General features: G+C 42.8%; 1 protein-coding gene across 4 annotated transcripts; it reads left to right on the top strand.

The window, feature by feature from the left end:
* Nucleotides 1–13: 13 nt before the first annotated feature.
* On the top strand, nucleotides 14–26,132 carry GYG1 (glycogenin 1). 4 transcript variants are annotated; one of them, XM_048862831.2, is made up of 9 exons: nucleotides 475–562; nucleotides 6,456–6,579; nucleotides 6,737–6,872; nucleotides 11,844–12,018; nucleotides 12,318–12,480; nucleotides 19,397–19,523; nucleotides 23,114–23,333; nucleotides 24,974–25,024; nucleotides 25,276–26,132. In XM_048862831.2, exons 3-9 carry the CDS (start codon nucleotides 6,868–6,870, stop codon nucleotides 25,459–25,461), a joined length of 927 nt encoding a protein of 308 aa, XP_048718788.1. In that variant the 5' UTR covers nucleotides 475–562; nucleotides 6,456–6,579; nucleotides 6,737–6,867; the 3' UTR covers nucleotides 25,462–26,132. The 4 variants fall into 4 exon arrangements, with proteins under 4 accessions (XP_048718784.2, XP_048718786.2, XP_048718785.1 ...); XM_048862827.2 differs by lacking the exons at nucleotides 475–562; nucleotides 6,456–6,579 and adding an exon at nucleotides 14–128; XM_048862828.2 differs by lacking the exon at nucleotides 6,456–6,579 and having other exon boundaries at nucleotides 465–562.

Raw genomic sequence — 26,132 nt, 5'->3', positions numbered from 1 at the left:
TCTAGCAGTGGGAAAGGAAGAGGAGGCAATGCCACCCCCCTTCAGCAAAGCAGGCGGGCACCCTTTCAGATACCCCAGCAATGAACGTGGCGGAACCATCTTCATGTCGGAGAATTCCCTAGCACCAGGTGAATCCCCAGCGAGGCAGCCAGGGCAGCTTTCCGGCTGCACAAAGCACCTGGGAAAGGAAGGGAGGAACTGGCCTCTTAGCACACAGTACCTAGACCAGGGCGGTGGGTGCGTGCAAAGCAGATACAGGCACTGGAAGGAAGGAATTAGCCCGAGGAAAGGCTGTTCTCAGGCAGGCCTGACACGGGGGATAATCCAGCTGGCGCCGTGTCCGGGGGCTACCCCGGGCGGCTCCTCGCCCCGTGCTGGGAGCCCCACGACCGGCGAGACTCCCCGCGCCAGCGAAAGGCTGCCTAGCTGCGGGCAGCGTACGTGCCCCACGTGGCTCCGCCCGCCCAGATATAAAGGGCGGCTCCGGTCGCGGCTCGCGAGTAGCCGGCGGCCGCAGCATCTGTCCCGGGCGGAGGGGCCAGCAGCACCGGCACCATGGCTGGTAAGTGCGCCCTGCCCGAGCCGGCCCGGCCTTGCCAGGCCTGGCCGCCCGCGGGGGCTGAGCGGCGCTGACGGAGCTGCGGGAGGGCTCCCGGGGGCGTCTCCCGCGGCCGGGGCTGCGCTGAGACCCCTGCCCGCACGGCCCCGGGCTGGCGCGACCCCTGGCTCTGGCCAGGTAGCGGGAGAGCGGCCCCTCCCCCAGAGCGAGCGGGAGCTGCCGCCCGAGCCTCGCGGAGCAGGAAGGAAGCGGAGCTCGGCCTAGCCTGGTCCCCGCTGCGGGGACCCAGCGCGCGCGCGCTCGCTCGCTCATGGCGGCTCCTGTTTTTAGGCTGGCTGTGCTGCCCGCCTGCCCCAGGGCTCCCCCCGGCCAGCGGGCGCCTCTCCCCCGCGCGGAATGCCCCCTCCCCTCCCCTCCCCGCCACGCCCGGCTGCTGCGGGGGACGACCCCGAAGCGACCCTGCAGCGCTACTGCCCCGTCACACAGGGCCACCCCCGGGTGGAGGTCTAGGAGCCCGTGTGCGCCCAGCTCGGTTCAGCTTCCTGGGAGCGTAATTTACAGAACCGATGGGCCTGGCCCCAGATGTCCCCTGAACTTTGGGGGAAGGTCGGGTGTGGACTTGACGCCTATGCCTTGAAGTGGAATCCAGGGGGTGTATCTCCAGGAAGTCAAAGTCCTGTTCAGCTTCTTGATCGGGGCTTGTCAAACAGCTCAAGCTTAAATTAGAAAGAGAGACAAGTCGAAATCTAGTTGCCCTAAAACGACTTAAAACTACCTTCTGGTGCTATGCTTGTTCCTGGGGTCCTTAGCAAAGTTCTCCGTGTTGTGCTCTTAGAGACAGCTGCCCCCCCGCTGTAACACCCCTGTGCATGGTGGAAACTGACAAGACCACGTCCTCCCGATTGCATGAAGTTTAACAGCTCTGATCCTTCAGCTATAATACTAGCTCTTGTAATAGCAAATATCTCTCAGAAAAGTGTGGCTAACAAAAAATGGAGGTACTTTTAAATGGGTCTGAAGATGTTCGTTTGATTCTGCCTTGCAAATGCTAAAGGGATGCTGTCCACTCAAAACCTTTATTAATCTTTCCTAATAACACTTCATCACAAGAATTTCTTATCTGTCATTACTAGTGGCCCAGGCCAAGAGAAGTGGAATGAGGAAGTCAGTTTTGCTTTCAGATTATTAGTACTGCTTGTCTGGGTTTAACACACTTCTTGGTAATTATTATTATTTAAACAACTTTCCTTGCATTTTTTCCAGCAGCTCATACAGATGCCCCTATTGATCTGACATAGATTTTTCTAATTAAACTTGTATTTGCAGAATTTAAACTTATTACCGTCCAAAACTCTGAGAGGCTGAATCTGAACACACACACTCTCTCTCTCTCTCTCTCAAAAAGAAACTACCTAGAATGGAAACAAAGAGCACATATAGACTTGTAAATATAATGACCTCAGGCATATGTGAAGGAGGGCTGCTCCAGGGAAGGTGTTTGGCCAGTCACAATTGCTTAGCAACAGGTCAGTCCTATATAGCTCTACACTGGCTAAGACAGCCTTTTGAAGGGAGCCAAAAGCTTTATGTTCAGGCAAGTAAAGCAGGTGGCCCTAGGCTATAGATCTGCACATGTGTCCACAGTACCTCTCTGACACACTATTATGAAGGGTACTCCCCTGTTCAGCTGCTGTAGCCTATAAATAGAGCAAAGTGGGGAGGGGGGAAGAAATGATTGCTAGGGGACTGAGTTGATGGAAAGACGTTACCAAAAAGTCAATTGACAACATAGCCGGTTGATAGCACAGTTTGGAGCAACTTCATTATTTCTGACAACTGTTGTGTATTCAAATTTAAAAGTGGCCTGGATCTCCACACAAATACAAAACATTAATAACCAGCCTAGAGAGGGTAGATTCCATGTTAATACTAACATGTCCTGTTTCAGACTGCATAGACTTGAGCTATGTCAAATGACCCTCCTCTGAAGGGGTTGCCAGCACCCCACTTCGGTTAAGCAAAAGTAAATAAAGCCTTGCTGTCCCAAGGGAGAAAAACTAGCAAGTAACTCAGTAGTTGGGATTTGCCTTATTTCTAGCTTTCCCCATACTTCCTCTGTTCATCCTCAAACTTAATTTAATGTTTGTCTGACCATAAATCCTTATACATCTTATGTTGGCTACTCTAAGAATTTCCTGTATTGCTCAGTTGTCCTGTTGGGTTAGTAAATCCGGCAGTGTGGGACTTGAATATGCAGTTTCAAAAAGGCAGGCAGACACCCTCCCCACTCCCCTTCCCTCCCCCCCCCAAGGCCATACAAAGGTCTTAACAAGTAAAAAGGGTGTTAGATCACTGGAAGAGCCATGTTGCCTAGAAAATATCTGGACAAAGATTTTTAGTTTGAATGATGGCACAAGCGATGCAGTCACTTGTTTGCAGACTATTATTGTCTGTACAATCCCTGTTTTTAAGTGTAATATGCTGGTGGCTCAGGCCTAGTGAATTCTTAGCTTTTCAAGGCAAAACTTTTCATTTATTGGGAATGTGAGAAGAGTAATTTGCAAATCCAGGGACAAGAACACAAGTGTTTGCTACTAGAGGAATGTTTACACTGCTTAAGACACTAACAACTTGCTTGTCTGATACAGTTCATGCAAGCAGTTTATATAACTTTTGCATTCAGACTGGCTCCTTGGGGGCAGAATGGAAAAATAGTTCTTCAGAATTTTGCCAGATAACTACACCTACAGTATGCATGACTTCTAGAGCTGTAGTTTACCATTAGTGCTACTAATTTCTGAAGTTAACAGACTGGGAATTGTTCTGTCTATACAGGCCCTAGGTACACCAAGCAATATGGACTACTACAAATCACTACTCAGTGAATTTAAGTAGGAAACCTATCCCCTTCCATTCATGACTCTGTAGAAACTCTTCTGAAGTCTAAAACTTGGTTAGGTTGAAAACATTTATAAATAGCTTGAGAAGCACTGATCTACATTACGCTATCTGATGTGGGGGACTGGCAATTTTTTTCCCCCCCAATATGCACGCAGACTGGCAGCCGATGGCTTGCGGACCGGCACCAGTCCATGGACCACCACTTTGAGTAGCACTGATCTAGATGACCCAAGATTAAATTAATTTTGTTGCTATTCTAACCAAAGGTTCTCAGATTGGTTTAAAGAACTTGTTGACCACAAGGGTACTGGCTATGTAGGTTCCAGGTACTAAACTGCCCTAAAGTACATCAGACTCTTACAATTGCTTACAATTTGCCATATAGGCAACTTCTGCTGTAGTTGGAAAAAATTAACATGTATGCCTTAAAGAGGACCCCTTAACTTCTCACTTCTAATATCAAAGATGTGTCCCACCCTATGAGATTGAGAACACCACTTTCTTCATCTACAGCAGCTTGTTACACTAGTCAAGATTGACTCCACACAAAATTTTAATGCAAAAATATAAAGTTGCAATGTTAGATAGAAATTAAATGTGAACTTTAATATCTCATTTCAAATGCAAGGACTGGATTTTATTGTAATAAGAATCTTAATTTGATTCCTAACTAATGTGGCCAATTTACTATAATTTTCCACTAAAATTTTAGGGAGTGGTGGTGGCAGCAAAGAAGTGTGTCGGGGGGAGAATCTCCAGTTGCCATTTTGAGGCTAAGACAGGGGTCTCAAACCCACGGGCCGCATACGGCCCACAGAGTTATTTCCTGCAGCTGCCAAGTTCCCTTCCCTTGCTCCCTCCCTCCTGTGCCGTGTCCCTGCTCCTCTGCCTACCTTCAGGTGCTTCCTGCTGCCAAACAGCTGTCTATCAGCACTTAGCGCTTTCCAGGAGGGAGGGAGGAGGACCAGGGAGCTGTGGGCTCAGGGGAGGAAGCAGAGAAGAGGTGGGGCAGGGATTTGGGGAAGGGGTTGGAATAGGGGCAGGAGTCTTTGGAGAAGGGGCAGGTTTGTATCTTTATATGAAAAGGTGTCAGTGATGCAGCCCTCAGGCCAATGTACTAGTCCTCACAGAATATCAGGGTTGGAAGGGACATCAGGAGATTCATCTAGTCCGACCCCCTGCTCAAAGCAGGGCCAATCCCCAATTTTTGCCCCAGGTCCCTAAATGGCCCCCTCAAGGATTGAACTCTCAACCCTGGGTTTAGCAGGCCAATGCTCAAACCACTGAGCTATCTCTCCCCTCATGGTGATTTGAATTTGAGATCCCTGGGCCAAGACATAGCTGCAGACCTCAAATTCTAATCAAACCATTCTTACACAAGAACTGTCACAGCAATATGCGCTGCACACTCAGGCAACTCTCTGAACAGCTCCCTAAATCTGCAGTTTGCATTGTGGACTGCAGTAAGTGAATGATACCTGCCACTGAGTTGCTCCACGTGGCACTCAGAAAATGTAGCCTTTTCTGTGCAGAACAACTCCTGCAAGAGTGTAGCCCTTTGACAGTGTTAGTCTACCTCAGCTTGTCACACCTTCAAGGTTTGTGTCAAAGCTGTTAAACTGGCAAACTTATTAAGTGGTCACTATTTCTTTTATTCTACATTCAAGTAAAACGTGCAATCACCTGAGGTGCTCAGAAGTCTCTGGTTACTAAAAAGACGCAAAGAACAGCTCTGTGTAAGTTTGAAAGCTTGTCTCACCAACATAAGTGGGTCCAATAAAAGATATTACCTCACCCATCTTGTTGCCCGAAGAATACCTGCAGTCACATTTCTGTATCTTTCAAAATATGAACTAAATTAATGGAATCTAGCTAAATCTCCTAAAGCAAAATAAAAATTCTGAAACTTGTTTCAGTAAACACAATTCTCAACACAGCTATCCATCTTCCTTGGCAGCAACCCAGGTGGACTTTAAATTGGTGGTTGAAACTGCTTTGATTTAAATCAGCAAACAGAAAATCTTGATTTAAATCACTTATTTAAATCACATTTTGCATATATATATATTTTTAGTAAAATAAAAATTGATTCTTACTAGTTAGTTGCAAACAAACATTTTAATGGCTACCAAATAGAGCCTTTACACCAGGGATCGGCAGCCTTTGGCACACGGCCCGTCAGGGAAATCCACTGGCCAGGCAGGACGGTTTGTTTACCTGCAGCGTCCTCAGGTTCGGCCGATCACAGTTCCCACTGGCCGCGGTTCGCCGTTCCAGGCCAATGGGGACTGCGGAAAGCGGCGTGGGCCGAGGGATGTGCTGGTTTGAGCATTAGCCTGCTAAATCCAGGGTTATGAGTTCAATCCTTGAGGGGGCCATTTAGGGATCTGGGGCAAAAATTGGGGATTGATTCTGCTTAGAGCAGGGGGTTGGACTAGATGACCTCTTGAGGTCCCTTCCAACCCTGATATACTATGAACTTCTACAAGCTTAACTGTTGCCACAATTTAAGTTGCAATTCACTCCTTTTCATATTACTAGATAGGAGCTAACAAGACACTTCCCATTAAAAGCTTGTATTTTCATTGTAGTTTTGCAACAGTCTTGCTAAACACATCTGCAAGGTCTGATCAAATTTCAGAATACGGTTACTCCATATGTAGATCTCAAATGTACTAACACAACTCCCTGAATATTCAGATTTAAACGCCTCTCTGAGGGACTGATGCTAGAACTAAAGTAGTACTATCTGGCAGACAGATACTCACTGCAGGCTGGCCAGAACAAAAACACCTTACATTTGCAACTGATGTCTACATCCCAGCTAGCAGTCCATGGTGTGGATTTTGAGTTCCTTCTGGATGAGGAATTTGCATCCAGGTCCTAGTTGAGTTGTATCCACAGTGTATATTAGAATGAAGTTTCTATTTGGTAAACTAGAGGGTCGGATAATTTCTCTCCACACAATATGGAATGTGCTTCCTTCTACATTTAGGACCATGTCTGTCAATGCACTGGCTGATCTAATCAAGACATGTTGCTGTAGCATACCTCAACTGTGCCAACCTCTTCCATAAATGTTGTGCATGCCTACTAATGTACAAGGGATCTTAAACACAGTGAGTGGTTTATTTACTCTTCTGAGGCTCCTCAACATAACTCTCTACCTAGCACCTTCTGGCGTGAAATACAATGGTGGAGCTGAATAATTTTAGCAAGCATACTTTGATTTAAAACTAAATGTGTATACTAACAGAACTTCTCTTCCTTTTCAAGATCAGTCTTTTGTGACTCTAGCTACAAATGACTCTTATGTTAAAGGAGCACTGGTCTTGGGTTCATCTCTGCAACACCATAGAACGATAAAGAAACTAACTGTGCTCATAACGCCTCACGTCTCTGCTCCCATGCGGTATGTCACTTCATGAGTATTTTCACCTAGTTGTTCATTCAGTGCTCTTGTTACAATAATTTTTAACCCCCAAATGAAAGCTCTCTGTAGTGACCTTCTAAAGCTGGTCAGAATATTACAAAACGCTAAGGGCAGTAGATGCCAATTAGTATTCCATGAGCTTCTATACACTTGCTGCTTCCAGCAGTAAACTATCCAACCAGAGCATACTGGTTGACAAGTAGTACACTGAAGAGACTGACAAATAGCTAAACGTAAGCCACTAACCAACGAGAGGAAGGATGGTCTTGTAGTTAAGGCAGTGGTCTGGGACTCAGATCAAAGTTCAATATCTGGATCTACCACAGACTTGCTGGGCAAGTCATATAATCTTTCTCCGCCTCCCTTAATCCAGTAAAATAGAGATAATGCTTCCTCTCCTACCCTTGTTTGTGTTGTATTTTAAGGCTATATCTATGCTACCACTTATGTCGATAAAACTTACATTGCTCAAGGGTGTGAATAAACTACCCTGAGTGACATGAGATACACCAACAAACGCTGGTGTGAACAGCACTATGTCCGCAGGAGAGTTTCTCCCACCAACACTTAAATGTATACCCCAAATTAAAAAACCCAGTAAAAACTAAAAAAGATGTGGACAAGGGGGATCCAGTGGACATAGTGTACTTAGATTTCCAGAAAGCCTTTGACAAGGTCCCTCACCAAAGGCTCTTACTTAAATTAAGTTGTCATGGGATAAGAGGGAAGATCCTTTCATGGATTGAGTACTGGTTAAAAGACAGGGAACAAAAGGTAGGAATAAATGGTAAATAGTGGCGTTCCCCAAGGGTCAATCCTATTCAACTTATTCATAAATGATCTGGCGAAAGGGGTAAACAGGGGGGTTGGCAAAGTTCGCAGATGATACTAAAGTGCTCAAGATAGTTAAGACCAAAGCAGACTGTGAAGAACTTCAAAAGGATCTCACAAAACTAAGTGATCGGGCAACAAAATGGCAAATGAAATTTAATGTGGATAAGTGTAAAGTAATGCACATTGGGGGGAAAAAATAACCCCAACTATACATACAATATGATGGGGGCTAATTTAGCTACAACTAATGAGGAGAAATCATCGTGGATAGTTCTCTGAAGACGTCCACGCAGTGTGCAGTGGCAGTCAAAAAAAGCAAACGGGATGTTAGGAATCATTAAAAAAGGGATAGAGAATAAGACTGAGATTATCTTATTGCCCTTATATAAATCCATGGTACACCCACATCTTGAATACTGCATACAGATGTGGTCCCCTCATATCAGACAAGATATACTGGCATTAGAAAAGGTTCAGAAAAGGGCAACTAAAATGATTAGGAGTTTGGAACAGGTCCCATATGAGGAGAGATTAGAGGCTAGGACTTTTCAGCTTGGAAAAGAGGAGACTAAGGGGGGGATATGATAGAGATATATACAATCATGAGTGGTGTGGAGAAAGTGAATAAGGAAAAGTTATTTACTTGTTCCCATAATATAAGAACTAGGGGCCACCAAATGAAATTAATGGGTAGCAGGTTTAAAACAAATAAAAGAAAGTTCTTCAGTCAGTGCACAGTCAACCTGTGGAACCCCTTGCCTGAAGAGGTTGTGAAGGCTAGGACTATAACAGGGTTTAAAAGAGAACTGGATAAATTCATGGAGGTTACGTCCATTAATGGCTATTAGCCAGGATGGGTAAGCAATGGTGTCCCTAGCCTCTGTTTGTCAGAGGGTGGAGATGGATGGTAGGAGAGAGATCACTAGATCATTACCTATTAAGTTCACTCCCTCTGGGGCAGCTGGCATTGGCCACCGTCGGCAGACAGGATACTGGGCTGGTTGGACCTTTGGCAATACTGGGTCAGACCATTCTTATGTTCTTAACACAGCTAACGCCACTCATTGGGGGTGGATTAATTATGTTGATGGGAGAGCTCTCTCCCCACTGGCATACAGCAGCTACATTAGAGAGCTTACAACAGCGCAGCTGCGCTGCTGTAAGATCTCTAGTATAGACATTGCCTTAGACTACAAGCTCTTCAAGGAAGGTTCTGTTTTGCTGCCTAGCACAACTTGCATTAAAAAGGGGGGGAAATGGCCCATTAGTTTAGGGCACTAGCTTGGGACTCCGATCAAGGCTGAGTACCCTGCTCTTCTACAAAGCTTCCTGTGTGACCTTGTTCAAGTCTTAATCTCTCTGCCTTTGTTCCCATCTGTAAAACGGGGGAGACTTGTCCTTCTCTAACTCATAGGTGTTTTGAGGATAAATGCATCAAAAGCCGAGGCACCTGGATAATGGAGGCCATATAGGTAAATTAGATAGAGTTTCAAATTTGAAACAACTCATGCCCCCTGCAAACTTTAATACTTACAAAAAGAAAAGGAGTACTTGTGGCACCTTAGAGACTAACCAATTTATTTGAGCATAAGCTTTCGTGAGCTACAGCTCACTTCATCAGATGCATACTGTGGAAAATACAGAAGATGTTTTTATACACACCGACCATGAAAAAATGAGTGTTTATCACTACAAAAGGTTCCCCCCCCCCCTCCTGCTGGTAATAGCTTATCTAAAGTGATCACTCTCCTTACAATGTGTATGATAATCAAGGTGGGCCATTTCCAGCACAAATCCAGGATTTAACAAGAACGTCCGAGGAACAGTGGGGGGGGAAAGGAATAAACAAGGGGAAATAGGTTACTTTTTATAATGAATCAACCATTCCCAGTCTCTATTCAAGCCTAAGTTAATTGTATCCAATTTGCAAATTAATTCCAATTCAGCAGTCTCTCGTTGGAGTCTGTTTTCGAAGTTTTTTTGTTGAAGGATAGTCACTTTGAGATCGGAAATCGAGTGACCAGAGAGATTGAAGTGTTCTCCAACTGGTTTATGAATGTTATAATTCTTGACATCTGATTTGTGTCCATTTATTCTTTTACGTAGAGACTGTCCAGTTTGCCCAATGTACATGGCAGAGGGCCATTGCTGGCACATGATGGCATATATCCCCTTGGTAGATGTGTAGGTGAACGAGCCTCTGATAGTGTGGCTGATGTTATTAGGCCCTGTGATGGTGTCCCCTGAATAGATATGTGGACACAGTTGGCAACGGGCTTTGTTGCAAGGCTAGGTTCCTGGGTTAGTGGTTCTGTTGTGTGGTATGTGGTTGCTGGTGAGTATTCGCTTCATGTTGGGGGTCTGTCTGTAGGCAAGGACTGGCCTGTCTCCCAAGATTTGTGAGAGTGTTGGGTCGTCCTTCAGGATAGGTTGTAGATCCTTGATAATGCGTTGGAGGGGTTTCAGTTGGGGGCTGAAGGTGACGGCTAGTGGTGTTCTGTTATTTTCTTTGTTAGGCCTGTCCTGTAGTAGGTGACTTCTGGGAACTCTTCTGGCTCTATCAATCTGTTTCTTCACTTCTGCAGGTGGGTATTGTAGTTGTAAGAATGCTTGATAGAGATCTTGTAGGTGTTCGTCCCTGTCTGAGGGGTACTAGGTAGTTACAGTGCTAATAAACAATGGTCACATAAACACCACCCTATACCGGAAACCTACTGACCGCTATTCCTACCTACATGCCTCCAGCTTTCACCCTGACCACACCACACAATCCATTGTCTACAGCCAAGCTCTGCGATACAACCGCATTTGCTCCAAACCCTCAGACAGAGACAAACACCTACAAGATCTCTATCAAGCATTCTTACAACTACAGTACCCACCTGCAGAAGTGAAGAAGCAGACTGATAGAGCCAGAAGAGTTCCCAGAAGTCACCTACTACAGGACAGGCCTAACAAAGAAAATAACAGAACGCCACCAGCCGTCACCTTCAGCCCCCAACTAAAACCCCTCCAACACATTATCAAGGATCTACAACCTATCCTGAAGGACGACCCAACACGAAAGACTGTTGAATTGGAATTAATTTGCAAATTGGATACAATTAACTTAGGCTTGAATAGAGACTGGGAATGGTTGATTCATTATAAAAAGTTGACAATCTGGAGGGTAAAGTTGTAGTTCAAGACCATTCAGCTTGTACACATATACAGTTTACTCCCTGATAGCAGCTCAAAATACTCAGGACATTTATGGGTTGGCTAGCCCAACTTGACTACCGGCATTAAACGTAAAATGTCAAGAAATCTGAAGCCATAAGCATTAGTCCCTCAAAGTAGTCTGTAGAAATCAAGATCCCTCTATGGATACTGATTAATTTTAGTAGGTTGACTAAATGATGATATAAATTGGACTTGCATAACTGCCAGGAGCTTTAAGAACTCATAGTGTATCTTATTTCAGTTTAGCTCTTCAGCGTTAATATGATGCTTTTAACTCACAGTGGACACAACATTGCTCCAAGAAACCACTTCCAAGTAAAAAGAAGTAAACTAAACTACCTAGATGCCTACTGCACTCACTGCCACCTGAAGTAAGCTAAGTGGCTAAGTAAACACTCTCTTGATGAGCCAGATAAACTAGCAGCAGTTGGGTCTGGTCCTTGTGGCTTTAAAGATCAACAAGTACTGTTCAGGATTCAGCTGCTGTCCAAAGTCCTGCACAGACCAGTCTAATAGCTTCCTGTTTCTTTGCAATAAGCTTAAAATAGTCTGTCACCTCACCAAGAGGCAGTGTTCTCAGGTCTGGCTGAAAAACTGGGTAGGGGGCTCAAACTACAAGACATGATCTGCCTGACTTGTGTATATACACAGCGTTTCAGTTCTCATTGCTACTGCTCCAGCACCAGTCAGCAGTACTAACTGGTAACTAAGGTATTTCTATGCTAGAAACTTGACAAGACTGTAGCGCACCTGTTTAAATAAAAGTAGACTAAATACAAGACAGTCAACTCCTTATTGTGCACTAAGAGTCTAGGCAATACAAAGCTGCCTTGGGGTTGGGGATATTGGAAAGACTAACTCCAAAAATAAATCAATGATTCCTACTTTCCACAGGAAAGTGCTAGAAAAAGTCTTCGATGAAGTCTTATTGGTAGATGTCTTGGACAGTGGAGATTCAGCCCATCTAGCACTAATGAAAAGACCTGAGCTGGGTGTCACTCTAACAAAACTCCACTGCTGGGAACTGACTCAGTTTTCAAAATGTGTGTTCATGGATGCGGACACAATGGTAAGTTATATATTTGCTGTTCAGAATACAGTTCCGTCTAGTGGCTTGCAATAGGAACCTCTTCTTATTGGGGAACTGTAATTTGGTATGCAGGGAAGTGCTCTTAAGCCTACAAAACAACTTTGTAATTGGCAGTAATAAGGGAATATCTCTGTCAAAGCTGTCCTCCATAAAAATGAGACCTTTGATATGAATGCTTACCTTCATATCTTGGGGTGGATGGCAAAATCAACAAAACATAATGCTATGAAGCGTCTAGCCTAGAAAACAGAAAGCAATTTTTTCCCCCCCACAACTAGGTTTTAACAAATATTGATGAGCTTTTTGAGAAAGAAGAGCTATCTGCAGCACCAGATCCAGGCTGGCCTGACTGTTTTAATTCTGGAGTTTTTGTTTATCGACCTTCCATTGAAACATACAATCAGCTGTTACAACTTGCCACAGAGAAAGGCAGCTTTGATGGTATGTATTGACTCCAACTCCAATTTTCAAGTTTAGATTGTTTGAAATGATGGGGGCAGCGGGGGAATGTCTCAGATGGGCATGCCTTAGAGGACACCACTTACATTAGAATTCCAGCACCTCATTGGAAAGAGTACTCATGTTTACAGGAAACTCATATGCATGGACTCTTATAGATAGATTTTCTGACTATAGTGAAGTCAGACTCAAACATCAAACATTAATAAGTTTATCTTGTATTAAAGGCCTAGATGGACTTCAGAGGCACCTTAATGAGTCTTAAGTGGCAAAGGTAGGCCAAATTAAACAGCCATTTCTAAAACTTTCTGTAGCTCTCAACTAGAAGAATGAACATTCTTTGGATTATAAACCAGTATAGTATCCTACATTTTAGATAAAAACTAGTCACTAATGGATTTGATTGTGTTGGCATCTTAAACATTAAATCAGTGAAAATAAGCTTCCATCAACTCAACTTTTCACAAAAATCATTTGTGGATATCCTTAGAGATAAGGTGAACATGATATTGCCAAAGTTGGATTGCTCTACGTGGCTTTTTGAAATGATTTGTTCTGAAACGTTCTTCTACTCTCAGTAGCTAGTCAAATAGCTTTGAGTAAAATTAGGTGTTTTTATCAATCAGTAGCAGCATTTCCTCAAAAAAAAGGGGGGGGGGGGAATTTGTCTCTTTGGAGACAACAGTGGTGTTACTCAGAGGCAATGTGTGTGGGGGAAGCATGTAGGGTCCTGTGCTTCCCTTCTCCTCCACCCATTTGCGGCTTGGCTTGTACTGAGCATGCTCAGTAACAACTGCTGAAGTCAGCTGCCCTCATTCTGCTCTCCTCCTCCTCCCCCCGAACACACACTGTTGGCAAGCACAGGTCGTCTCTGGTGTTACTAACTAGTTTTAACAACCTTGTTCATGCTGTTTTGAGTAGCAAACTGTCTTGCATGCTTCTTACCTCCAAAGAGTTCAGATCTAATAGTCCCAAGAGTAAATGTCCTATCCCATTCAGTTGTTTGCTTTTTTGTATTCATTCTGGCAGGTATTGCTAATGGGCCCCTGAATCTAGAATGGTGGCCAAATGAGATTCTACAGGTGGCCTACTGACTGTAGGTGACCTGTGTTTAACTTCCTTTGGAGCACCATTTTCAAGTAAGTTGGTAGTACAGTTGAATTTGCTGCCTCACTAAATAACTGGACATGCCAAAAAAGGGATTCTGGTTCAGTCCAGAAATCCCATACAGTTGCTACATTGTGGACCAGCAAACTAAACAGGACTATCACTTTGAGGGATATGAGAAGACTTGCCATAGGTAGTACTTAATGGTAAAGAAACTCTGCCCTTACTCAGGTTTTAGCCCTCAACTGCAATAAAAAGCAGAGATTTAGCCTTTGAATTAGTCAGTGTTAATCCCTATTAGAATTCTAGTAATGAGAAAGTTTACAGACTGAAGATGAATTAATCACAGCCAGTGCTAACAAGTATAGAACTTAGTTGCAAGCTATGTAAGTACAAAATTACTTGATGTATCAGCCATACAAGAATACACTGAAGTTAGACTAATCAGCTTCTGGAAACTGCTTTTAGTATTTCTGTAGTACTGAAGCTTTGACTCATATGTGGCTGCATTAAGTTCAACTTCATGAAGAAAACCGCGCATCAAAAGGGTAACTTCAACGCCGTGGGTTGAGTAACCCCATGTCACCTGGCTCTACTCCAGGTCCCGCTGCACTTCATGTTTTTACATATGCCACAGGCATTTTGCTTGATATCGTTATAAAATGTCAGTCAAGCAATATGCCTGTGGCATACATAAAAGCGTGAGTAAACAGGCTTTTGATCTAATTTAGTATCAAGAAATACCTCTCCAATCTACTTGCCTCTCCAATCTACTTGGGACAAATTCCTGACAACTGGTCTCCCACTAACTCTGTAGTACCTTTTAAACCTTAGAGGAGCTGTGGTTCACTTGAAGCTTACGATTCTTCCTGAGAATAGTATAGCTTCCTAATCTATAGCTATCCTAAAATACTATTTCAAATTAGGGTAGCTTGACAAACTGGTGTTTGAGACAGGAAGTTTATGACTTTAATCTCTATCATGCAAAATCCCCAGTGTAGCCATAAAGAGCTTGATAAAGCAACTAGTGTAGCACACAGCAAACTTAACAGAATAAATCATGCTTGTGCTTCTTTGGGGTCAGACAATAACCTCATCATTGACAATGGTACAATGGCGAATGATCTAAAAGTGCAGCGAACCAGCATGCCTGTCTCAAATTATTTCAGTGAGTGCTAAACTCGGGCATTCTTCAAACTTTCAGCTAGTCCCATGTTTATAAAGCAGTGGTTCTCAATCCATGGCCTATGGGTCACTTGCTGCTCAATCAGTACACAGCTGTAGCCCATGGACATCCTCAGGGCCCTACAGGTAGTATATATGTTGTGTGGATGCGGCCCACGTAACACAGACTAGAGAACTGCATATGAGGCCCACAATGGTAAATAAGTTGAGAACCACTGTTTATAAAGCAAAAGTTACATTACTGCTATGATAGGGACTCTAACATGTTATTCAAAAATCTCACTTCTAAACATGGGAGATGAATTGTCAGTATGTCACCATCTTAAAAACTTTGTGCATAAGCATTATTAGATCAATAGGTTTTAATGTAACAGCTGTTTTTTTTATAGACCTGGTTATATGTATTGAATCTAGCAACAAAAAAGAAGCAAGCCTAAGGCTGACCTATAAGGGTAGTGGAGGAGCACTGTTAATGTTTTTTAACTCTATTCATACTGTTTCCACCACTGGGTCTGTTATACTCCTACACCAGTCACTGACTAAAACAGGAGCACTTTATTAAATTTCTGCCATACTCCAAAAAAAAAAACCTCGCACATGTCACTGCTGAAGTCTTCCAGTAGCATGCCATTCTGTTGTGAACATATCTGTTCACCAGAGCTATCTTCATCAGAGCACCAATCCTTAAGGGATCGGGTACAAGAAAATATATAGCTCAGGTATTACACCCTGGTAAACAAGATTCACACTAAAATACTCATTTTAACTCAGTGCCACTTTCTGCCAGGAGATCGAGGGACGTGATTGTTCCCCTCTATTCGACAGTGGTGAGGCCTCATCTAGAGTACTGTGTCCAGTTTTGAGCCCCACACTACAAGAAGGAAGTGGAAAAATTGGAAAGAGTCAAGCAGAAAGCAACAAAAATGATTAGGGGACTGGAACACATGACTTATGAGGAGGGGCTGAGGGAACTGGGATTGTTTAGTCTGCGGAAGAGAAGAATGAAGGGGGATTTGATAGCAGCTTTCAACTACCTGAAAGGGGGTTCCAAAGAGGATGGATTTAGACTGTTCTCAGTGGAAGCAGATGACAGAACAAGGAGTAATGGTCTCAAGTTGCAGTGGGGGAGGTTTTAGGTTGGATATTAGGAAAAACGTTTTCACGAGGAGAGTGGTGAAGCACTGGAATGGGTTACCTAGGGAGGTGGTGGAATCTCCTTCCTTAGAGGTTTTTAAGGTCAGGCTTGACAAAGTCCTGGCTGGGATGATTTAGTTGGGGACTGGTCCTGCTGTGAGCAGGGGGTTGGACTAGATGACCTCCTGAGGTCCCTTACTACCCTGATATTCTTTGATTCTACAGAAAGAAAGCAATTATCAGTGGCCATAAGACTTGCTGAATATTTTAATACAGCACACAGTGGTTACAACTGTTGGATACTAATTCTTTATGTTCACAAATTTCTTGGGGACCTATCTTCCAGTATGATACTGCTTGCCTCAAATGTTGGTAATACATGACTACAAAGTAGTCAAAATGTCTATTTCGTAAGACAGACTAAAAATATCCACTAGTTTTCCATTTCTGGGACATGACAAATTGATCTTATCTGTGAACTCAGCTATCCTAAAGGTTTAGGATAACATGATGCAATAATCTTGGTCCACACTACTGTACCTAATGGGGAGGGAGAAGGGAAACTGAACTTCATAACGGGAATGGCCAATGCTTACCTTCAGTGTTTCTAGCAAACTTCTAAAAACCTGGGGCTTTATGAATTTAAAAGCAAGACTAGCTAAAATAAAAAGTCTGCTTATCTTATAGTTTAGAGCAGTGCAAGGGAAACTTTCCATAGGTTATGTAATTTACTAGACTTCCTTCTAGCCTGGGATCCAAGCTGGTATTTGAGCAGTTAATAGTTTCAGATCTAAAACAACATATAGATGTAAGATGCTAAAGTACTGATTATACCTGCAACTATAATAGCATATGGCACAATTATTATACAGTGCTAAGTTGAACTGGCATTCCCTTTGGTGGGATTGGAGGGGCTCTTGGTTTTCAGTAAGACTAGGACACTGAAACTGTCCATAACATAAGGAGCGAAGAATATGCAGTGGAGAGGAAGTATTGGATGATGGTGTTTGGGAGGAATTTAGTAACCTGTACTATGCAGGACGACTAGTGCTATGATGCAAAACATACAGCTGTTCTTTAGGTCTACACACATCTGTTCCAAACAATCACTCAGGATAGTAGAATCACTTTGTCTAAACTTACAGACAAACATAAAACATGGGAGGTCATGCAAAGATGCTTTCTAATATGGTAGGAGTCTTACAAAAGAAAGGCATGCAAGTTCCCAACATATAGTAATAGTTGCATATCTCTTGACTTGGAAGCGCTTTCCTAATAATATCTGATGACAAACTCCCTTAGCTTCTGTGCTCTCTCATATTTATCCCACATGGCTAGGGTCCTACCAAATTCATGGCCATGAAAAATGCATCATGGACCATGAAATCTGGTCTCCCCTTGTGAAATCTGTATATTATAGGGTAAAGCACACAAAAGGCCAGATTTCACAGAGGAGATCAGTGTTTCTCAAATTGGGGGTCCTGAGTCTGACCCAAAAGAGTTGGGGGGGGAGGGGGAAGAGGAAGGTTGCAAGGTTATTTTGGGGGGAGCTGCAGTATTGGCACCCTTACTTCTGCGCCGCCTTCAGAGCTGGGCGGTCGGAGAGGGGTGGCTGTTGGCCAGGCGCTCAGTTCTGAAGGCAGCGCCTCACCTGCAGCAGCGCAGAAGGGTGGCAATACCATACCAGGCCACCCTTCAATTCTGCACTGCTGCCTTCAGAGCTGGGCGGCCAGAGAGGGGCAGCTGCTGACAGAGGGCCCAGCTCTGCAGGCAGCTGCGCAGAAGCACGGGTGGCAATACCATATCATGCCATTCTTGCTTCTGCTACTGGCACGGCTCTGCCCTCAGAGCTGGGCTTCCGGCCAGCAGCCGCCGCTCTCCAGCTGCCCAGCTCTGAAGGCAGCACCGCCATCAGCAGCAGCACAGAAGTAAGGGTAGCAGTACCACAGTACAGCCCTACAATAACCTTGGGATCTCCCCGCAACGCCTTTTTGGGTCAGGACCCTACAGTTACAACACAGATTTCAGATTTCAATCGCTGAACTCATGACATTTACTATCTTTAAAATCCTATGACCGTGAAATTGACCAAAATGGACGGTAATTTGGTAGGGCCTTACACATGTCACTTCTAGCTTACTGCTGTATCAATTGGCTGCTTTGGCGAAAAGGTAATAGTAGAACACTGCCATGATTCCTTCAGAATGGTTATAGCTCACCTTTTGGCTCCGCTAGTGCTGATTTCATTCTGACAAGTGATCGTCTGGTTTCTCATGCACTTTTTTGCCCAAACTGGCTGGCTGGAGTAAATATAGTGGAGTTGTTAGTCAGACTAACAATGCGGGGAGAGTAGTAATACAATCATTTTAATGCTACCTTAATCCAGAAGCATACATCAGGAATCTCACTTGTGTGTCAAAGCGGTCTTCTCTTTACCAACATAAGATCAAATTCAAAATAGCACTATCATGTCCTAAAACAGAAATGGCCCAGTTAAGGGGCTGAGAGAGGGACTTGCATAGTTCTTGGTCTGGAAAAGTGCTGACACTATTTCTGTAAGTAAAGAACAAATGTCAAGGTGAACACCACAAACGAATCCATTTCTCTGACTAATCCACTTTCTCGTCAAATTCCTGCATTCTGTTCAGCATTCCAAGTCTCTTAGGAAAACACATAATTGCTCTGCATCCAGGCAGTCATTTACTGTCTTCTGCTGTTGTAAACTAGCCTACATTCAAAATGGGGGTCTGAACACTTCGTGCATGCATCAGCTGAAACATAAAACTTCTAGTTTCACATAAGCTTATGAAGCTAACTAAGAGCTTTAATATAGTTGACTTCTAGTATGACATCTCTCAGAAAATGTAATGAAGGCCTAGATTTGCTTTTAGCAAACCAATCAGTCCTTGATCCAAAAAAGCATTTTCATTATGTACAGGACTGCTGAGCCACATGTGGGCCTCTAATAATCAACCGTGGGTCAGAGTTATCTTGGTTACATGTGTAAATCTGGAGTGACAGATCATAATCTGGCCTACTGTATTTGCCTCACTGCAACTGAAATAACAAATCTGACACTTCCAATGTTTACTACTCCAATTTAACTCCACTTCAAGTTGTGAATGGAAACTGAGTTGCATCATGCAAGACCAAATGCATGTTCACATGTAAATTATATCACTAGGGATTCTAAGCTTTTGGCTGTCTTCTGGGAGGTAAAATAGCCTAAAGTATGACTTAAGTTTACAAATCTGTAGCTGCCTCTGGCAAGAGGAAGAGGGCTAATGTGCCCTCCCAAGGGTGAAAATGTTATAGTTTAAGAAAACTAATTTCTCTAAATAGAATACTACTGTATTGCCACTAATTCCTACTGGGTATGCTAGCTCACGTGACTAAACTGAGTCTTGAATCAGTGATTTAGTGAAGAAATTTAAAACAGGAATACTGATAACTCTCCATCTTTCCCTTTCAGGTGGGGACCAGGGGTTATTAAACACCTTCTTCAACAGCTGGGCAACAACAGATATCAACAAACACCTGCCATTTATTTATAACTTAAGCAGCATTTCTCTATACTCCTACCTTCCAGCATTTAAAGCGTAAGTTCAGCATTCTTTCTTGTAGAAAAATGATTCGTAATCTAGTGTAGCCATTATATGGGCCAGATTTAAAAGAGCTCTTGTGAAGCTGACCTATCTCTTACTAGGTGATGAAAAGGCTGTATAAAATCAGTTCTTTGACTCAATTTCAGTTCGGAGATTCAAGGTTAGGCCAAATGAAGGGTATGTGATAGCTAGTGCAATCTCTTAATTTCGCTTTGAACCATGTAATGGTTTAATTTAGATAAACTAATCAATGGAAGTATTGATTATGGAAGTATTCTTTACATGGCTGTGGCCTAAACTACCTCTGTCAGTGGCAGCAGCTCATTCTTTGAATTAATTTACCTAGCACAGGTGCATTTGACAAGGACCTGTTCTATTGCAAGAGTATAACTCAACACTCTTTTAATCACAGGTATACTACTGTGACCAAAGAGGCATTATCTGCACAGCAGTTGTCCTTGTTAAAGAGTTTAGTTGAGTGAGGTTTAGCCCAAACCAGTGTGGGCTGGGTATGGTGACAACTTTTATATAGATCAGGGGTGGGCAACCTATGGCATACGTGCCAAAGGCGGCACGCAAGCTGATTTTCAGTGGCACTCACGCTGCCCGGGTCCTGGCCACTGGTCCGGGGGGCTCTGCATTTTAATTTAATTGAAGCTTAGCATTTTAAAAACCTTATTTACTTTACATACAACAATAGTTTAGTTATATATTATAGACCTAGAAAGAGACCTTCTAAAAACATTAAAATGTATTACTGGCATGCGACATTTTCCCCATGTAATGGTACTTTGCATTGTTACTGGCCTAATTCTGATCTAAACTCTAGGATTGTTACAGCATAAAGTGTGAAAAACTATTCAAACATGGGTGCAATTTACGATCTTTTTATTACAACTGGACCATGTTAACTGCTAGCTTCAAAAGCGAATGAGGAGCAATTGCATGAAAAGGCCAACTGATCTTTAGATGACATCAAGTTGCTAGAGATTAATGCAACAGCTAACATAAGCAGTATTTTTGCTGGCTCAAGTTCAAACCATGTCTTGTGATCTGAACGTCTGAAATATTGTCAAGTTAAAATTAGAACGCTTATTTTAAGAAGAAATACATGCAAGCCACAGTGAATACTCACTACTGAGTAGTCAAAATAAACAGCATTCAGTAAGCTAAAAGCTATTGTGACATACACCGTACTCTCCTCAGCTACTCCCTTGCTGAGATTAGTCATGCCACAAAAAAAAACTTACAATTGACCTTGTTGCCATGAAAGGTCAGCTGAATCTGCCTGGCCCAGGCAAAAACTTCCTTCAAACTGAACGGAGTTAGATGCACATAATGAGCTGTTTAAAGATAGTGGTTTCTGGATTTTGAAAGTAACACATGGGCTGTCAGAATAGGCATTCTAGATTAATTTATTTTTGATGTAGATGCCCACATCCACTAGACACAGTTCAATAGCTGTAATGAACCAAACTTGAACCCTACTCTGACATCATTATCTAATCCTTCAGAGCCTCTGTACCATGAGGCTAAGATTCACACCTGCATAGAAAGTCTTACAAGCTGTCCAGCTTCAAAGCACTGGGTGGAGGTACCCCTGGTTTGGGGGGTGAGGGGGGAATCCATTTGAACATACTTAACAGTTTTCTATAGAAAATAAAGGCACTTTCATCCTGACTGACTCTAAAATGAGCAGCAGCAGAGATCAATCCAGGAATGCATGGAATGTTCTAGTGTAACTATTGTAGAAGACCACTTTCCTTTACAAGTCTAATCTTATTCACACAACAGGAAGGATCAGCCTAAACCAGCACTTCTCAAATGTGGCGACCAATGCGGCCACTATAGCTACATGGAGCCACTAGGGGCTTTTTGTGCAGCCACAGCCTCCTGGGCAGTGATTGAGGGGGAAAGCAGTGTTCACATACAAATATCACTTTTCACAGAAACAGACTTACTAGCTAGCAAAACACACACACACACACACACACACACAGAGCAAAAGAAACAACCACAACAAAAGACAAGAATGTGCAAAGCACATTTGTTTCTATTCTCTTTAGGACCGATGTAGTGCTGTAGCGTAGAGTTTCCCTGGAACAGATCTAATTGAGGGAAGGCTGGCCCTCTAGAGGACAAAATGGAATTGTCTTAATTCCATTAAAGTGGTCCTGACTAGCTTAAAAACTAAACTTGGCCATCTATTCTGATCTATTAGCCTCTCAGGCCCTGCACTTAAAGCCTGAAAACAAAGTTCTTCAAAGCAATCTCTTCTATGTTGCTTGTATTTAACAGCGTTTGACCTAAACTCTGGCAGTAAGATTCCTTCCGCTGTATAAAATCAGACCGCCTCAGATCACTTTCAAACATTTATACCTACACATGAAAACATACAATTTAATAAAATTTAGTTTAACTACCACAAAACACTAAATTTTTAACATGCTGTAGATCTTATCAATGGAGCTATGTTTACCCCAAGATCTGAGGAAATGGGAAGTATTTCCCTGCTGCCGATGAGAGAGCCAGGGCATCCGGCACCTGGGAACGTAACCTGGGCTTGTTGAATAATCTGATTTCTGCTGAAATGATCAGCAGTGAAATGGGGAATATGGAGATCAAAAACACTGATTTAAAGTTTTCACTAAAATGAAAATGAGGCAGTTCACTGTTTGGAAGGTTTCTGCCTGCAGACTTGAGAAGACAGCATACTGCTTGACTAGATTCCTGATAGAAAGCTTCCTCTGCAACCGGAAGGGCTAGAAACTCTATAGCAATGTAACACCAAGAGCCCACTGGAGTGGGCTCTCTGATCCTACTAGATTACTACTAGCAAGGTAAAGAGACTTCAAAAAATACACCCACTATAGCTGCATGATGATTTATGTAGCCCTTCCATAAAAAATAAGAGTAATTAGACACTCTTGATCTACCTAGAGAGCTGAGATTTTAAGGGTTCTGAACAGCCATGTATTTGAAGAAAGAAATTTGTCAAGGCAGGAGTGGGGTGGAGGGAGAATCATTAAAACACCTCCGTGCAGTCTCTCCATGGCAGGTGAGACAGACTGCATCCTTCTAGGATGTCTGAACTACCCTCTGCAGAGCTGCAGTGGCGGAAGCTTTCTGAAGCTGGATATTCTGACCAATTCCAACCTCCCCTTCTGTAGGGCTGAAGACTTAAAAACCAGTGATCTTGTCACTGATGGCTGATTAGGCTAAGTGTATGGTGTCTAGCTATTTGGATCACTGAATCTGTAGTGGAAACTCTCACTCTTAAAACTTGTTCTGATTGCAACTGCTGCTTGAGACTGTTCCATCCTGAGTTCTCATGGACACCAAACTACCAAGAGACTGGCTGCTGTAAGTACTGAAATGGCCCAAACCACTAGGTTTTGGCTGTTTTCAATCTGAATAAGCTATTTGAGGTAGAATTCTATCTGCATTCTCCTGTTGCATAGTGATGCTTTCAGTGCCAGTAGGCAGTTGCAATTTCTTAGCTTTTTCTTTAGGAGATGGAATGCTATCTTGTATGTACTTTTCCTGGACATCTAATGTCTAATTCAAATTCCTTTGTTTGGCAGGTTTGGCACAAATGCTAAAGTGGTGCATTTCCTAGGAAGAATGAAACCATGGAATTACACATATGACTCCAAAACAAAAAGCATAAAAGGTGACACAAGTGATCCCACAGTGGTTCACCCAGAATTCCTCAACATGTGGTGGCATACCTTCATCACCAACATCTTACCACTACTCGAACAACATGGAATTGTTAAAGATGCCACTACAGGTGTAAAGGCGGTATGTCGTCATCTTCTATCTTAGATACCTGCATTGAAACAGTCTAAATGCGGATGTTCTGTACTTCCCCCATCCCAGACTTCAAATTACTGAAGGCTTCAGGGAGAGTCCATTGACTTGAAGCATAGCTTTCTTCAACTCCTTGTTTAAGGTTTGAAATAAAATAGAACAGAGGAAATAACTGGGTTAGTCTGGTCGCTGGTGTAACTGTTTTTACCCACCTCCCTTTCTAAATAACTACTGTGAACTCTAAAGAATTACTGAAGAAGTGGCTACTAACAATTGTGTAGAAACCAAATTGGGGTAAATCCCCCACCACCACCACCCCCCAAACTACATACAGAGGCCTGTCTCTTACTGACTTCAAGCAAACAGACTTGGTCTTCTAGCTCAAGCAGTAAAGGCTAATTGTTTTGGGGGGTCAGTTCCCACAGGTGATACCCAAACAAGAAGGTTGTATGACAAAACAAGGAGTCAGGATCCTGAAGTCCTTAAGTAATTTGTAGCAATTTAACATTTGTACTCACTAATAGGAATTACCTGGCTGTTAACCGTTTTAAAGCTCACCAGATTAAATTTGAATAGTTCTACAACAGGTGTTCCTAAATATGCTGAACTAAATATTCTCTCTAATTTTCTAAAGTCCGCACATCCCAAGTTGGAAAGTGCTTGAACATGTGAGACTAAACTTTGTCTCAGTTTACTTCTAGTATTGAAGTTCTGCTAATACTGCAGAAATATTAACCCAGTTATCTTTTTTTTTTTTAAAGATTTTTGTCTTGTAACAAAATACTGAATTTTTACTGAATATCAAGACTTACTCCGGATATTCTGGAAATGATTCCATTCAGTGGAAAAGACCATACAGAACTATCTTGTAACCCACCCTTTGCTGGCCAGAGCAAACACTCATCTTATGCTCCCTAAATACTGATGAAGAGCAAAATGTTGATGCTGAATGGCCTAAAATTAAAACTAGGATTGAGGAGGGCCCTCCTATGTTAGAGGTTTCCCCTTATCACAAAACTGAATTCTGAGTGTTAGATGAGAACAAGCAATCTCATACAGTGGTTAAGATCTCTCCCTGGATGAGTGTGCGCACAATGATGGCCACCACCGCAATGATATTATATATGGTTGTGATCAGCCTTGCAGTTCAGAAGCTACTCTGTAAAAGTAAACTAACTGCACTAATATTCATGCATCTCAGACTGAGGCTGCAGATAGTTATAAGCATGTTTAAAAGAACTTGGCATGCCATGAGTGCTCCTGCGACACTCCACAAGCTGGTGTTGACCATCCCTCCATGGGAGGGAGGGGAGAAAAAGTGAATCCTACATCGCTAGGGATTCAGTCAGACTAATCTAAAAGAAGCCAGAAAAGCTAGTTTAGGAAGATTGCATCTGTAGAGTAAGTGAAAAGTATAGGTTACAGCAACTTTCTATCTTTATTTTACTTTTCACACATGGAGTTTAATAGCATGTATGGAATGCAGCTTTGCAGTAACTTTATACTAAATTTAGTATAACAGAAAAAGTAGCTTTTAAGTTCTCAACCTTTCTAAGCCCAAAGTTACTGATCTATTTTAGAGCTATGCTTTCTCTTGTCCATCTTACACCTTTCTAATGAACTATTTGCAGCTGTCGGGCTTGGTCTATTCTCTGGCTTTCTCTTGTGGCTTCTGTAGAGAGGTATGAAGAACTTAAACCAATATTGACCAGTACTTTCCTGTGCGCTCTCCATTGACTTCTCAATTTGTTCATTTTTATTTTTTGGCTAGGAAAGTTGTATAACCCTTGCATTTTTTTTTTCCCCCCCAAACAGTGCTTGCTGCTTTGCATGAGAACATCTCATTGGTTCTCCCACCTTCAGCCCTCTATTGCTTGGTTAGAAATAGGCCCTATAACTCTTATACTGTCTACTTACTATGCTCTCCTTCCAGGACGAGGTTACAGAGGCAGTGTCCCACATATCACTTTCAGCAGCAGCACCAACTTCACCACCATCTCCTCCACCAGCTGAATCTTCAGAAGAACGGAAGGAGAAGTGGGAACAAGGCCAGGCTGACTATATGGGAGCAGACTCCTTTGACAATATCAAGAAAAAACTTGACACCTACCTCCAATAGAAGCACTTCTATTGCCGATGTTCACAGAGATGCAAGAACTTGTTCCAGAGCTATAGCAGCTAGGAAAGTGTTGAATATGGTCAGTTAAGCTTGCTAGTAGCTTGATAATACTCATCAGGCTGAAGATCTTTGCAGTACTACAGGTGAGAACTGAGCAAAAGCTATAGAGTAGAAATCCTTGTGCCGGCTGTACCTGCACAATCCTGAAGCCTTCCCTTCTAAGTAAGACTGCTGGATATGCCTATTTTAAAAACAACCAACCAAACCCCTCGGGAACAGGGCACTAAACTGGCTTGACACTTATTCCTTTAAACATGTAGGGCTGTGCTTTACCTCTTAAAAGATGAATGGCGTTACTACTTTTTCTTGCTATCTTATACAGGCGACCCTATATTTTTGGGATTGGTTAGAAGTTGAAGTGGTTGCAACACTGCCTTACTCTAAATGTTTAGTACTAAACTGTTAGCATACATGCAAACTTAATACAACTTCTAACAGCAAAGGCACTGCTTTGTGGTATTAGTCTCACACTGAAGATCTTGACCAGGTTTTAAGTACAGTACATACAGCATGGTAGAATGTTTTTGTTTAGTTCTATATACTATGGGACTAGTAAAACTGAATTTTACCTGTAATATTGCACTCATTGCAAAATAAAAACTCATGATGCA

The sequence above is a fragment of the Caretta caretta genome, chromosome 9, assembly GCF_965140235.1.
Source record: "Caretta caretta isolate rCarCar2 chromosome 9, rCarCar1.hap1, whole genome shotgun sequence".
NCBI lineage: Eukaryota > Metazoa > Chordata > Testudines > Cheloniidae > Caretta > Caretta caretta.
Note: the sequence above shows the minus strand (reverse complement) of the source record. Positions and strands in the feature narration are given on the sequence as shown.